General features: G+C 41.0%; 2 protein-coding genes across 2 annotated transcripts; both read left to right on the top strand.

Moving 5' to 3' along the window:
* Positions 1-275: 275 nt before the first annotated feature.
* Positions 276-3,976, top strand: LOC109481628 (neurogenic locus notch homolog protein 1-like). Its single transcript, XM_019784208.1, has 6 exons — positions 276-333; positions 468-803; positions 1,158-1,271; positions 1,463-1,576; positions 2,599-2,814; positions 3,843-3,976. The coding sequence occupies exons 1-6, from the start codon at positions 276-278 to the stop codon at positions 3,974-3,976; spliced, it is 972 nt and encodes a 323-aa protein (XP_019639767.1).
* A 130-nt stretch (positions 3,977-4,106) lies between these two features.
* On the top strand, positions 4,107-14,518 carry LOC109481627 (fibropellin-1-like). The gene is made up of 11 exons (XM_019784207.1): positions 4,107-4,137; positions 4,734-4,853; positions 6,189-6,311; positions 7,608-7,775; positions 8,380-8,533; positions 9,040-9,135; positions 9,444-9,661; positions 11,624-11,707; positions 12,067-12,180; positions 13,189-13,266; positions 14,135-14,518. Exons 1-11 carry the CDS (start codon positions 4,107-4,109, stop codon positions 14,242-14,244), a joined length of 1,296 nt encoding a protein of 431 aa, XP_019639766.1. The 3' UTR covers positions 14,245-14,518.
* Positions 14,519-14,941: the final 423 nt, after the last annotated feature.

Genomic DNA, 14,941 nt, shown 5'->3' with positions numbered 1-14,941 from the left:
GGTCGATTTGTTCCTTGTGTATCAATAAACCATTTAATACTTCTCTCCACTGCTGTCCCTGAAAATAGGTACGAAGCAACCGAACCCTTACATCGGGATGTGTGTTTGCAGAGTTCGCGACACCTGCCCGTGTTGTCAAGGATGTGTTACTGCGGCCCGCACCAAACAGCGGATCAGAGTGACTTGTGGGCAAAGCATTACATAAACGACCGCACACGGTAGACACCTTACATAGGCTAAGGTGTCTCGGCTCCACAACGCCACCGACGGTAAAGATGTGGAGTCTCCTGTTCTTGATCTTTGCTGTGGCCGCCTGTCCGGTCCAATCGCAAGGTAGGGGCACAACTTCACTTTACAAAATCATTGGATAAAAAACAACGTAGAGGGGGTAAAAGCAATATAACGGGGTACAAAAAAAAAACAAAAAAAAAACAAAGGCACTATGAGCTATATGTTTTTTTCTCCAGCCGGGACATTTATAGTCTACGACTACTTCAAAGTACAAGCTTATGGGCAGATGTCGAGCGAGAACTTAAAGCTTACCTGTGAACGAGCTGATTACGTCACACCGTGTCCCGGGAACGAGAGCTGCCCGTCTTCGACAGACGGCTGTGTCCCGACCGGGCTTACTGCATGCGGCGCTCCCATGCTCGAATTAGCCCAATTTCTGTGCGGTGGCATGCCTAACGAATGCCCTGCGCTGGACGGGGTGTACTGCTTCTATGGCCCTGGTGCTGCCTGTGGTGTGGAGGGTGACAGCTGGTGCGCAGCCGGCTATGACCGCTACGCCCTCTGCGCCCGCGGTGAGCACTACTCTCCAAGCAGAGGGTGTGGGGGAATGAATGATCGTTAGCTTTTTATATATGGCCGTTTTTTTGGCTCTACCGTCGGTGGCCGACGACCTTCTCTGCCTAATGGATACTGTCTTGCAACCGAAAGGGATCTGCTTGGAGATTAGTGCTTCATCATTTAAGAGCATGATGGTCAGTGTAGAAATATAAAGCCAGGTGTACAACATGTAAATATACAAACAATGATACTGTTATAGCAGGGCATTCAAACTGTAGATCACATTAACCTCAACTCTTATCGAGTTGTACGTCTAATTCAGGACAACATGGTATTTTGCCGTATATATTTGTTATGCACGGTTTCAGATATCGATGACTGCAGCAGCGCCCCCTGTCAGAATGGAGCAGTATGTCAGGACGGAGTGAACAGCTTCACTTGTCAGTGTGTGCCTGGGTATACTGGAACTCTCTGTGAAACGGGTAGGTTTGAAAATAAAAATCATGAAAATCATAAAAGATGACTATAAGCTTTGGCTGTCATGCTAATCAGTGCTAATTTGTACATACGGTACAAATGCAGGAAAAGGAATCATACATTAAAATCATTCATCATACTTTCATTGTACAACATTCTTACCCCTAAAGCCACGCTTGCCGACTCTGTTCCACAGATATTGACGAGTGTGCGAGCAGTCCGTGTTTAGGAGGCGGAACTTGCGTGGATCACGTGAACGGCTACAGCTGTTTCTGTCCTAAAGGTCACGTGGGAGACAAGTGTGAAACGGGTGAGTTTCAGAAACTGATCATTGACATTTGGAAAATGATGCAACATGTCCTGTAATAGAGTGGAACAGACTGATCTTGCTTCTAAGGCTGGTAGCCATCTTTTTCTATAATGCTGAGGTCACAATTCAAACACGGGGCCAGGCCGGGCAGCTTTTGGGAACGAAAAAAGTACGATATAAAAAAAAAAAAACACAAGAAAAGTTTTTAATAATAATCATGCGCACTGTTTCTGTATATTCTTGATATAAATTGGTAATTTTTCGTTCATACATACAGCCCGGCCGGGCCCCGGTTCGGAAATGTGACCTAAGCCTAAGCTGAGGTCCACACACAACGAAATTCTTTTAACCTGTAGTTTTTTGACATGTACAATCATGAACTGTACAGACAGTACAGGCAACATGGAAGGTATAGAGTTGTTGCCTTCTCAAAATATGACTATTGGTGGTCTTTAAGTACCCGATACCACTTTTGGGAAACACTGATAGAAATAGTGCCCAAGATGGCAGAACTAATGTCAGTAAAATTAATGACCTGAGATGAAATTCTTCTTCTTCCTTTTAATGCCCACGATCATCATACTGATCATTCTGGCAATGCCAATTCTTGGCAAGACTCCGGATTAATTAATTGTAGAATTTGTACCATCGCACACCGGGGCATGCCCCTACTCTTTTTCGAAAGGTGTGGTGGGATCTTTAACGTGCTCGAGGTGCGGCTTTCCTCAAACACGGGACCTCCAGTTTACATCCTATCCGAGGGACGTCCCTAGCCGAAGCTTCACTTCACTCATCTACACCTGAGTGAAGTGAGGAAAGTCGTGTATAGTGCCTTTCCCAAGGGCACAAGATCGGTGACATGGGTGGGGATCGAACCCAGGACCTCTAGGTCCTGAGCCGAAAGCGCTACCGCTGCGCCACACGACCCCAAATTGGTGCGGCACTTAACATTATGATGATAACGACGACGATGATGATGAAGATGATGTTTAAGACGATGATGATTTGCAACGTTTCCCCAGTTCCGTACACTGGCGGCTGTCTGCTGTTCTCCTCCGATGCCGTGTCCTATCCCGAAGCGAGCCAGGAGTGCCAGACCAGGGGAGGGCACCTGGTGGATGTGAAGGAGGCCGAGCTGCAGCGGCTCATCGCTGACTCCATCCCTGCCGGAAGTGACGTGTCGCCGTGGATCGGACTGAAGATGTCCATGACCTACACAGACGGGACCAGTGCATCAGGTTCTGTGCCCTTCCCTCCCTTTAAATTCCATCTTATCAAATAATAGCTATCCTTTAGGCTCTTACCTGGATATCACTCAGGCGGAACTTCCCTCGCTAGTGCCCTCCTTCGAATATTCTCAGCAAGGACACGTCTTGCCACTTCCACTGATTTAGAAGTAAATCTTCTGATAATTCTATACAATATTTAGTTCTTCGCGGTAGTTTCCTCTGTTCGTATGATACCAACTGTAAAATAATGTTAGTCGCTCAAAATTACATATTAGAAACAAAAAGATTCTAACTGTATGTGTCTTCTGGGATGGGAGGTTTGTTACTTACGCGAGGTCTCATGTATTTTTTAATGTCTTGTAAAATATTTTTCTTTCATTGTGAAAGTGGCTGCGAGAATATAAGTTGTAACTAACTTGAGTTCGCAGCCACTTAGTCCATGTCTTTTCATTTGTAATCATCATTTTGTTTCTGAATAAAAAAAAAGAAGCAAATCACCCTTTCTTCCTCAATACACCACTTCTTAGGAGGAAGTTCCACGCTGAAAGCTTCTTTCCTAAAACAACATCGCTATGGAACAAGCTACCTCGTGATTGTTTCTCAAATGGGTATAACATTTAACTTTTAAAGCCTGAGGTCAAAGAATATCTGTCCTCACTCGCTGTACAGTAACCCAAAACATTTGAGTGGCTCCCATGAGCCTTGTTTTGTGGTGAACATGTAAGTTGTTAGTAAATACAAAAAATGTTTGGATGGTGTTTTTTTAGGTCCCTCATGAATGTATGTGATATCGTTTTGTTCTTCTATCTCTACTTTACTCATTTGTTGGGAAAACTTACACTGCAAAGTCTAGTGATGGCAAAATCATGTAAGAATCTGTGACTATGCTAGGCCAGCTGCAATGGTCCACTAGTTAGCATCTCCACATGTGATATCGTTTCGTTTTTATTTCTAATTTACATATCTGTTGGGAAAAACAACTTATACTACAAAATCTAGTGATGCCCAAATCATGTAAGAATTTGTATCTATGCTAGGCCAGCTGCAATGGTCCGCTGGTGAACCCGACAACTGTGACTTGTGTGGCTTCCTGGACAACACGGACGACTTTCGCGCCAAAACCGCCTCGTGTATGGAACAGCACCACTACGTGTGCCAGTCGGGTGGGTGAATTTCTCATATGTTTTTGGCAAATGCGCATGCATGCCTAAACTAATTACAAGTGTGCTCCCACCACCACCTGTGAGCTGTGTGCCTACCTGGACAGCACGGACGACTATCGCGCCAAAACCGCCTCGTGCATGGAACAGCACCACTACATCTGCCAGTCTGGTACGTTATATAGTACCTTCCTAACCATGGAAGGGGGGGGGAGGGGTGATTCTTCAAATTTACACACATAAACAACTTGATACTAGTAGCAAAATACACGATTTGCCGCCGTAAGTATGGAGCAAAGTCCACATGAAATATTTGAATGCTTTTTGATTGTGACTTATCGTTAAGGTCACTTTTATAACTTAAAATAGTTTTAATTACTATTATGTATTATTATTATGATGTGAGATTATTATGATGGTTAACGCTGATTATAATATAACTGACAATATTATGATGAAGATGATGATGGTGATACGTTGGCTATGACTGTATGAGGCAACCATTTATATTTGACAGGAGATAATTTCATTATGCTAATGTAGAAATTGCCAACATTTTAAGTACGCGGTGAAGAGAGACAAGTTTACAGTAAATTTATCAGGAATGAACAATTCAATTGTAAGAAGACGTAGTTCAAAACCAGTACTTCATCAAACTTGTATACCAAGTACATCCATCGTTTTGGTGCTTACAAGTTCATTTCAACTTACTGCAATGACAGTCTTAATATGACTGGTGGCTTTTAATCTGTATTCATGTCTCCTTAGATCCAAGTCCCTGTGAGCGAAACATCTGCTACAACAACGGCGTCTGTTCGACCTGCTTTAACGACTCCTACAGCGCCTGTTCCTGTCTGCCTGGATACGCGGGGGACAAATGCGAAATCGGTATTCATAATATATTTTCCGTTTAAATGCAAGCTTCTTTTCATTAAGTGCTATATGACAGCAGATGATAGAGATAAATCTTACTCTTAATCATTAACGACAATTTCTTCGCCATGCGAATTCATGTGATGTAAGTGTATTGGAAATACATGTCGAAAAATGAGTATCGTCTTCCAGAGGATCAGCATTTATCGCCCTTTCTTGATGGGCAAAAGGGTGGGCTGAATGGTAATCTTATGAAGCGCACTTGAATGGTACATAAACTTAAACTTTTATTACTCTGTGAAGAACGGAGTGTTGACGAAGCCTCAACATTTGTGTGTTCGCAGCTGTAACTCGCGATTCCTTTGCTGCATGGGGACTTAGCTTGGTGCGTTGTCTGCTAGTATGGTCTAGTTGATGCACGTTTTTTTATATACCGCAGCAAATTTTATACATTCTCTAATACTCTAGCGAACTCGCCTATTCTGATGGAATTTTGAAACAGGTCATGTATTCCGTCGTTTCTTAACTAGATGTTCCGATAGGAGCCACAAACACAATTTTAGATGACATTAAAATTGGTAAGGTATCAAAAACACCGTGCATCAACTATAGACCATACTAGCAGACAACAAACCAAACTACGGACTCTTGTTTTCTTTCCATCTACCCTTGTTTTCGTCAGTTGCGAGGGAGCATTGCCCTACTGCTTACTTTCATCATTGGATCGGGGTGGAGTGAAATATATTGCGTTTGCTCGCAACTGTGGTCTCTCTAGTTTGATGTTGTGTTTTGTGATCAGATCTGGTGAGAGCAAAGAATTTGTTTAGCACTGGCGATTTGTATTGTTTGCATCTACAGATGTGGATGAATGTGCGGATGACTCAAACAACTGCGACTTTCATGCAACCTGTACCAACACTGACGGCAGTTTCACCTGTACCTGTAACAACGGTTACACCGGGGACGGAGTCACCTGTACTGGTAAGAACATAGAGTTTGGATGCACATCAGTAAAAAACTATTACAATGCACACATAACTCCCATTGAGTGCCTTTTAATAACACAAAGTCCCATTTGTCCACAAAGTCCACTACTGAACTTTATGTTTTGAACATGAGCCGACTAGGACGTTGGGTATTGGATAATGATTTTGTTTTCGACGCATAGATATGTTTTTATGTTTACTGTATGTTGTTATTTGTTTTACTGTATGTAAAAGTGCCCTGTAACAAGCTGGACGTGGAAAACAGTCATGTTAGGCTGAATGGGGTTACCCAGCCGTCTTGAGGTTAATATATAAATAAATTTGTTTGTTTAGTGCTGTAAGTTTGAATTGTTTGTATCCACAGATGTCGATGAATGTACAGATGGCTCAAACAACTGCAACCTGCATGCCACCTGTACTAACTCAGACGGTGGGTTCACCTGTAAGTGTAACCACGGGTACAACGGAGACGGAGTCACCTGCACACGTATGGAATAACCCTCTTCTTTGTACATGTGTAAAAAAAAAACCCACTCTTCCTTTTGCTTATTATATTACATAATGAAACGGGTAGCAAAACCATCCTGGGTCGACATAGACCCACCAAACATACTGACATTGTCATTTTTTAGTGCTTCTTTCTTTTTAGTGCTTCTTACTCATACAAAAAATGTGTTGCTGGCAAAAGTAGAATGTGCATATCTATGGAGTACCCAAGAAGGAATCTACTTTATAATTTTATGAAAACGTTTGTCTGAACTGATTTCGAAATGGAAAGACAGGGATAGTTTTGTTAGTTCAGCACCAAGGGCAGGGATGGTTTTGTTAGTTCAGCACCAAGGACAGGGATAGTTTTGTTAGTTCAGCACCAAGGGCAGGGATGGTTTTGTTAGTTCAGCACCAAGGACAGGGATAGTTTTGTTAGTTCAGCACCAAGGACACGGATAGCTTTGTTAGTTTAGCACCAAGGACAGGGATAGTTTTGTTAGTTCAGCACCATGGACAGGGATAGTTTTGATAGGTCAGCACCAAGGACAGGGATAGTTTTGTTAGTTCAGCACCAAGGGCAGGGATAGTTTTGTTAGTTCATCACCAAGAACAGGGATGGTTTTGTTAGTTCAGCACCAAGGACAGGGATAGTTTTGTTAGTTCAGCACCAAGAACATGGATAGTTTTGTTAGTTCAGCACCAAGGGAAGGGTTAGTTCTGTTAGTTCAGCACCAAGGACAGGGAAATGTTTGTTAGTTCAGCACCAAAGGCAGGAATTGTGGAATCTGTTCTCAGTTCTCCGTAACTGCTTTTGTTTTATAACTGACCACAATTATGAAAATATCCAACTCCCGTACGTGTGGGACCGCACTGTGGATACATTTCCCTGTAATCACGCCTATGTGTAGACATGTAAATATTGTACCTTTGACAGCGACACATATGCTGTACTGCAATGTGCACCAGTCAGAATTGCCCTACAACGAAACAACGGCTGAACAAATGTCTTGGTTTTTGTGTAAAAAGAATATCTTTACTCAAGGACAGGAATAGTGCTGTTAAATACATAATCTTGATACTTGATACTTTATTATGATATTCATTAGTCGCACAAATTTTTGTACGACTAATCTTCCTGGATTCCAACAACACAACACAAGACGAAACAATACACAGACCTCACAATCATATAAAAATGACATTGGGCATCTACGCCACTAGACTTCTACACAATTTTCATTCTACGCATGCTTTATATAACATAATCTTGTCAATGATTGTTTCATCTCCTTAGTTATCCCCAGGAGAGTGGGTTTCTGGCCGTTGGATGCAGAGCATCTCTCCAACGACACCAGCGGAGGAGGGAACCACGGCCGGCCTGTAGGGACAACTCTGACGGAAGGACCTCACGGTGTACGGGAGTCCGCCTTCTTCTTCGCCGGAAACACTCAGTCCTACATAGGTCAGTAGGTGCTCCTTCCTCGGCCATTTTGTTTGATTTAATGAAATTGCAACAGTGCAATACACGCGGAACAGAGACAGCTGTTGCCGGTGTTGTGTCCCTCACATAGAAACAAATACTGGACAGACAATACTCATTTTCACTTGAGTCTAGTAGGGAAAGTGCCTTTCCCAAGGGCACAACATCGTGGCATGCCATGTCATGTCAGGACTCGAACCCGGGACCTCTTGATTCCGAGTCGTGCACGCTGCGGTTGCACGGGAATCCGCCTTCTTCTTTGCCGGAAACACTCAGTCCTACATAGGTCAGTAGGTGCTCCCTCTTCGGCCATGTTGTTATGTTTACCGAAGGAAAACGTCTTGTTTTTGCTCCGTTTCTTCCTCTTCTTCTTCTCCAAACAGTGACCTATGACCTGACCAATGACATGATTTGTTGACGGCTGTCACCTTGGAGACTGGTGTTGGGTTACATAATGTTGCAATTTCATGGTCTGCTTTGCTCCTGTAACCATATACTAGTAATACGATGTATTTGAATGTGTTTGAGTAATAATTAACAGAGCAGACCACGATAGTATAACTTTTAATTCACATTTCTATCACAGACATCCCCAACAATGGAGAACTGGATGTGAAAAGATCCTTCACCATTCTGCTGTACGCCTACCACATCGGGGGTCATTCAATCCTGGACTATAGAATGCATGGCAGCCCAGGGACACTTTTCTGGCTCTTCCCTGACAAACAACTTTATGTGGAGTATGTATTATGCAATTCAATTCAATTCAATTTAATTTATTTATCTAACAAGTAATTACAGCTTAGGCCATTTTGGCCTGCTTTTTTCAGGTAATCCTGGATACACATAGAAATACACACAACAAATACACAGTACATAAACAAATTACTAAATACAACATCCTAAACACCAACTGGATTAAGTCCTGCTCCTAATGATCTGTTTAAAAGTCCTGAGATTAAGGATATGTCGTTGCTGTAGCGGAAGAGTGTTCCACAGGTAATATAAATATAAATATAAATATAAATATAAATATAAATATAAATATAAATATAAATATAAATATAAATATAAATATAAATATAAATATAAATATAAATATAAATATAAATATAAATATAAATATAAATATAAATATAAATATAAATATAAATATAAATATAAATATAAATATAAATATAAATATAAATATAGCAATGTGTGAGCTGTTGTACATGTATATTTCTACAAGCGTTCTTGTTGCCAGTATCCAGGCACCGAACCCCCACACGTATTACTCACCAATGTCGATGCCTCAAGGGCAGTGGATGTTTCTCGGGGTTACCTACGACTACGCCTCAGGGCATGTCCAGCTGTGGAAGGATCTATCTCTATCTATCTATCTCTATCTATCTATCTATCTATCTATCTATCTATCTATCTATCTATCTATCTATCTATCTATCTATCTATCTATCTATCTATCTATCTATCTTTCTATCTCTATCTATCTATCTATCTATCTATCTATCTATCTATCTATCTATCTATCTATCTATCTATCCACCTACCTCTATATATATAGCTATAGATAGATAAAAATATATATATATATATGCACCATATTGTTGTACATGTATATTTCTACAAAGTTAACGTTCTTGTTGTCAGTATCCAGGCACCGAACCCCCACTCGTATTACTCACCAATGTCGATGCCTCAGCAACAATGGATGTTTCTCGGGGTTACTTACGACTACGCGTCGGGACATGTCCAGCTGTGGAAGGATGGTGCCAGTGTCGGCAGCAGGAACTTTGGTCAGTTGGGCCACAGCACAGCGAACCCCATCAGGCTTGGCTGCAGCGCTGCTCACCCACTCCCCTTCCATGGTAAACACAGTTTTATATATTGAAGTTTTTATGTTTACCGAAGGAAAACATCTTGTTTTTGCTCCATTTCTTCTTCCTCTTCTTCTGTTCCAAACATTAACCTCTGACCTGGCCAATGTCCTCTTTTGTTGACGTCTGTCACCATAGTAACTGGTGGTGGGTTAGATACAATGTTGCTTATGCTTATGCAACATGCTTATATTCACGTCACCACTAGACATTACATCAAATGATATAAAAAATTACATAACTAAACATGGGTATCGTCCAGGTAACAAGAGAACAGAGTTTAGCTATTAAGATATTATAACCTGCCTGCCTACCTGCCTAAATGCTTAGGCCAGGACTGGCCCCTTGCTCCTCTTCATTTTTTCCCGCCAGGCATCACGGTCCTTAGCCTTTTGTTCAGCGTACTTGAGGGACCACCCCGTATCCTGTACTATCTGGTCCCGCCATCTTTTAGGGGGTCTACCTCTAGGTCTGGGGTTTATGAAATCCTGATGGTAGGCCCCATACACCAAAGAGTCTGGGGGTCTCCTCTGAACGTGACCAAACCACCTCAGCCTTCTTTTACGAATATCGTCGATTATGGTATTTTTCATTCCCAGCATGGCTCGGATTTCCTCATTTCTGATGTGGTCTCTCCATGAGACATTCAGGATAGCCCGCAGGCATCTCATTTCAAAAGCCAATAGGAGTTGTTCATCACTTTTTTTCAATGTCCATGTCTCACAAGCATAAGTTGCTATTGGGAAAATGAGGGCATGTAACAGACGGGTTTTGAGGTGCCTACTGACATCAGACCTGTTCCAAACTGTTTTCCTGAGTCTGCCAAAGGCAGAAGCAGCAAGGGCAACTCGCCTCTTGACATCGCTTGTTGTACCAGGAATAACACTTCCTAAAAATACAAAATCTTGAACTTTTTCAACCGTGGAACCCTCTATGCTTACATCCTCGTCTAACTCAGGGGAAATGACTTTGCACTTAGCCGCGTTAACTTTCAGCCCCCATTTTTTGCAAGCAAACTCTAGCTCCTGGGTTGACAACTGTAGTTTCTCAAAGATTGCAGCAATAAGTGTAGTATCATCTGCGTATCTTTCCTCCATTGAAAGCTCATCATGTAGTTGGAAGGTCTTATCCAGGCTCTTAAGCTCATCCATTACGAATTCCAGGAATATGTTAAAAAGCACTGGGGACATGAGGCATCCCTGTCTGACACCTACACAGACTTCAAACCATTTTGTGATCTGATTGTTAACAGTTATTGCACATTGGGTGTTCTTGTACATCTCTTCCACTATGTTGACTATCTTCGCGTCCACACCTATTGCTCTCATCATCTTCCACAACGCTTTTCTCCAGACAGTGTCAAACGCGGATTTAAAGTCGATGAAGTGGAAGTGCAGGTTAACCTGTCTTTCTCTTGCCTTTTCTAAGATTTGTCTTACCACAAATATGGCGTCTACGTTCCCCTGCCACTTCTGAACCAAACTGTGATTCTTTAAAGTTGGGCTTCTGTTTTTGGCTTGCATCCTGTGTAACAGGATTCTAAGGAAAACCTTTCCAGGAATAGATAGAAGAGCAATGGCACGGTAATTTGCTGGATCCATCTTACTGCCTTTTTTGTGCACTGGCATCACTAGCATTTTGGACCATTCTAGTGGTGGTTGCTCCTCGTTCCAAACCTTAGAGAATATCAGGTGCAACATGTCAATCATTTTCTCCCCACCTGCTTTTAGAACTTCCGCTGTTATTGCGTCATCTCCAGGAGCTTTTCTGTTTTTCATCTTTTTTATAGATGATATTATAAATGAATACAGAAATATAAATCAGTTGTAATTTACCACAGTGGGACAAATGCTAGTCTACAGTGAGTAGCTGAACCAGAAAAGGCCCTAATGGCAATATTATATCTGCTGATTCTTGATTTTAGTGACACTTTTTACTGTGTGTACTTTGCAGGGGGAATGTCGTGTGTTCAGATATACAACTATGCGTTGAGCCAGCAAGAGGTCCAGGACGCTCAGAATGCATGCACAGAAAGCGGTAAGGAAGTGCAGTATGCTTTAATTGTATACTCCTACTCCTATACTTGTATAATTCACACATGTTGATTATGTTTACCGAAGGAAAACATATTGTTTTTACTCAGTTTCTTCCTCTACTGTTCCAAACACTAACCCCTGACCTGGCCAATGACATGATTTGTTGACGTCTGTCACCATGGTGACTGGTGTTCGGTTACATGATGATGCAATTTCATGGTCTGCTCTACTCCAATCACTCGTAGTACATGTATGTGAATATGTTTGAGTATAAATTAACAGGGCAGACCATGTCTGAAGGTATACATTATGCATTTGCTTGGCAAATTCTACTTCTCTAGTTGTTTTCTTTTTCCATAGGTATCGACGAATGCGCCCCCAATCCTTGCCAGAACGGCGGAACCTGCATCAACGGGTTGAACTCCTACCACTGCCACTGCACTGTAGGGTACGGAGGAGAACTGTGCCTGACAGGTATGTTTATCTTTACCGAAGGAAAACATATTGTTTTTGCTCAGTTTTCTCTTCCTCTTCTCTACACTAACCAATGACCTGATTTGTTTACCATGGTACCTGGTGTTGGGGTACATAATGTTGCAATTTCATAGTATATATGAGAAAATATACATGGGAAGGTAAACATTATGCATTTGCTTTGAAAATGTTACTTTTGTAGTTACATCCAGAGCGTAGCTGTAGTCAGCATTTAAGAGTCATCCATGTGTGCGTAAGTGCAGCAATTTGAAATGGCCAGTTTAGCTGTCTAGTATGGCAACTCTGTGCGTACCTCTTTCATAGCCGTTTCATAGCCTTTCTAAAAAATAAATTTTAGGTAGTGAGTATGGGAGCCCCGGTATACAAGTAGGATGGCACCAAGGTTACGTCTTTTACATACGAACATAACAAAATTAAAAAAGAAAACAAAAGAAATGTAAGAACAGAAAATACAATGAAATATTGCGACTTTATCATGAAATCTGCGTGGTCATGAACGTTGAACAAATGACTAAACACAAAGAGTATGGTATGGCGAATGATAGACTCTTCAGATTCATTTCTTTACATTTTCTTCTTTCATTTGAAATTGCTTTTGGCATTCTTCTACATTAGTATCTTTTTCCAATGTTTTTTTTTTTTCAATTTACGTCACAAATTTGCTCATTTTGCAGCTGCTTTGTACGATTAATAGTATGATCGAAAACTGTTTTTTTTTGGAAACGGTTGGAAATTTATGCGCGCGCAGATGTCATTCATATAATCAAACCAACATGGCCTAATTCCGTTTGTGACAGGTGCATGTTATACATGTTGTTTGTAAATAATGTTGCAATGTTGATGTAGTGTATTTGTACTATTGTTAAGTACTTTTACCCCAGGAAGATTAGCTTTATACTTGATTTTGTTCCACTGTCTTGTATGTCGTTAATGGATGTTTAATAAAGCACAAAAAGCACGTCATGTACCTTCTGGTATTCTTTTCAGACCTGGACCTGTGTGCCCAGGTCGCCTGTCCGTTCAACTGGCAGTGTCAGGACGAAGGCAACCACTTCATCTGCCTCGGTATGAATTTTATAACTTACCAGGCTTACATAAAGTATAAAACTCTAAATAAAGTAAAATGTTTAACTTTATTCCAACAGAAGGGTTACAGAGAGATCAAATTTTTAGCGACCACTGTCGCCTTCATCAGGATAATTAATGACCAATCACTTTCGAACGTAATCTCGCGAGAGTTACGATTACAGACACGTGACGTTTTTCACTTCATTGAAAATTTGATCTCTGTGTAATCCTTGTGTTGGAATAAAGGACAACATTTTACTATGATTGCATTTAGTGTGTTCCCTAAAACTACGTAATTCAGCCTTTTGTACAATACATTGTATTATTAGGCTGCAATGTTGTTTTAGTTTTATGTCAATTTGCAAATACACCAATTATATATGATTACTACCAACACAGATAAACTTTCGTTATAAAACTCCAAATAACTTTCCAGGTCCTTTATCGTCGTTCCTAAATAATGTCATTTTCTCTCCAGTAATGGCGATAGAGTTACATCATTGACGCTAAAACTTAAAGCAAAGTAGAATACGCCAAAAAGCTGGATATGATTTTGGAAACGATCATACGTTTCCAAACGTCTGACGTTTCCAAAATCATATCCAGTTGCTTGAGTAACATCTTTCTGGCGTATATTATTACCTGGATGTCTAACCTTCGTGAACGTAGCAAAATAATTCGTATTTTAAACATAAGAAGATTATGTGCCAACTGAGGTACGTTTTTTATTACAGTGCCAATTCCAAAAAAGTAGTACATTGAATTACAAGCCTTTATATATACTTCCAAGGTTATTGATAGAGCGTATATCTTTGAGATCTGTACGATAACAAAGTATATACTATTAGTAAACATTGTTTTACAGCCAAAAACACCAGGCTGGCAGAGCCCTACTCGTGCAGCAGCGCCTCCTGTCCGGACGGCATGTACTGCAGGGAGGAGGGGCCGACATCTTTCTCGTGCAGAGCCGGGTGACGTCATGACGAGTCTAACCTGCAACAAGACGGACCGGAAACGGAACACGGACATAACACGCTGACAAAAACACAAATTCAGCTTAAACAAAGCAAGTCTTCTTTTGATAGTAATACTCAACCTTTTGCTTGAAATGCGCATATTAGTGGCTTTAGATGAGACAGCATCTATGTCTTGTAACAAAGAGTGTGTGTTTACGTGTTACTCTGCTTTCCAGCATGCTTTTTGGATTGAGATTCCAACGAAAAGTACAGATATTAAACAATGATATGATCCAGAGGTATAACATGCAGTCATAATGACGTGCTTTTTAGAATAACGTGATGTAATTTATCACGACTTCTCAACCACTAATAGAAGAACGAATCTTTAAAACTCTATATAAGAAAAGGGGCTTCTCTTCTTGGCAGTCTGATTTCTTATCTTAACACTTTACTTGCAAAGGCAGACTCAAATAAACGAATAAAATCAATATAATAACTTGTCTTTACCATTTTGTCGTCACAACTTTCTGGCCTTTTTATCTAGAGGTAAACTATTTGTCAGTGCTCAACATAGGTAGTAAACACTATTTCATAGTTGCAGGTGATATTTAAGATACTGTGTGTTTTAGAATAAGATTAACAAGTGACAACGAGCAGGGTTCGAAGGTCGCCTGAGGTTAATGATTGTCCGCTGGGTCACTATACAGGTCACA

This window comes from Branchiostoma belcheri, unplaced genomic scaffold (genome assembly GCF_001625305.1).
Source record: "Branchiostoma belcheri isolate BF01 breed outbred unplaced genomic scaffold, Haploidv18h27 scaffold57, whole genome shotgun sequence".
In the NCBI taxonomy this organism is placed as follows: Eukaryota; Metazoa; Chordata; class Leptocardii; order Amphioxiformes; family Branchiostomatidae; genus Branchiostoma; species Branchiostoma belcheri.
This window is presented reverse-complemented; position numbering and strand designations above follow the sequence as displayed.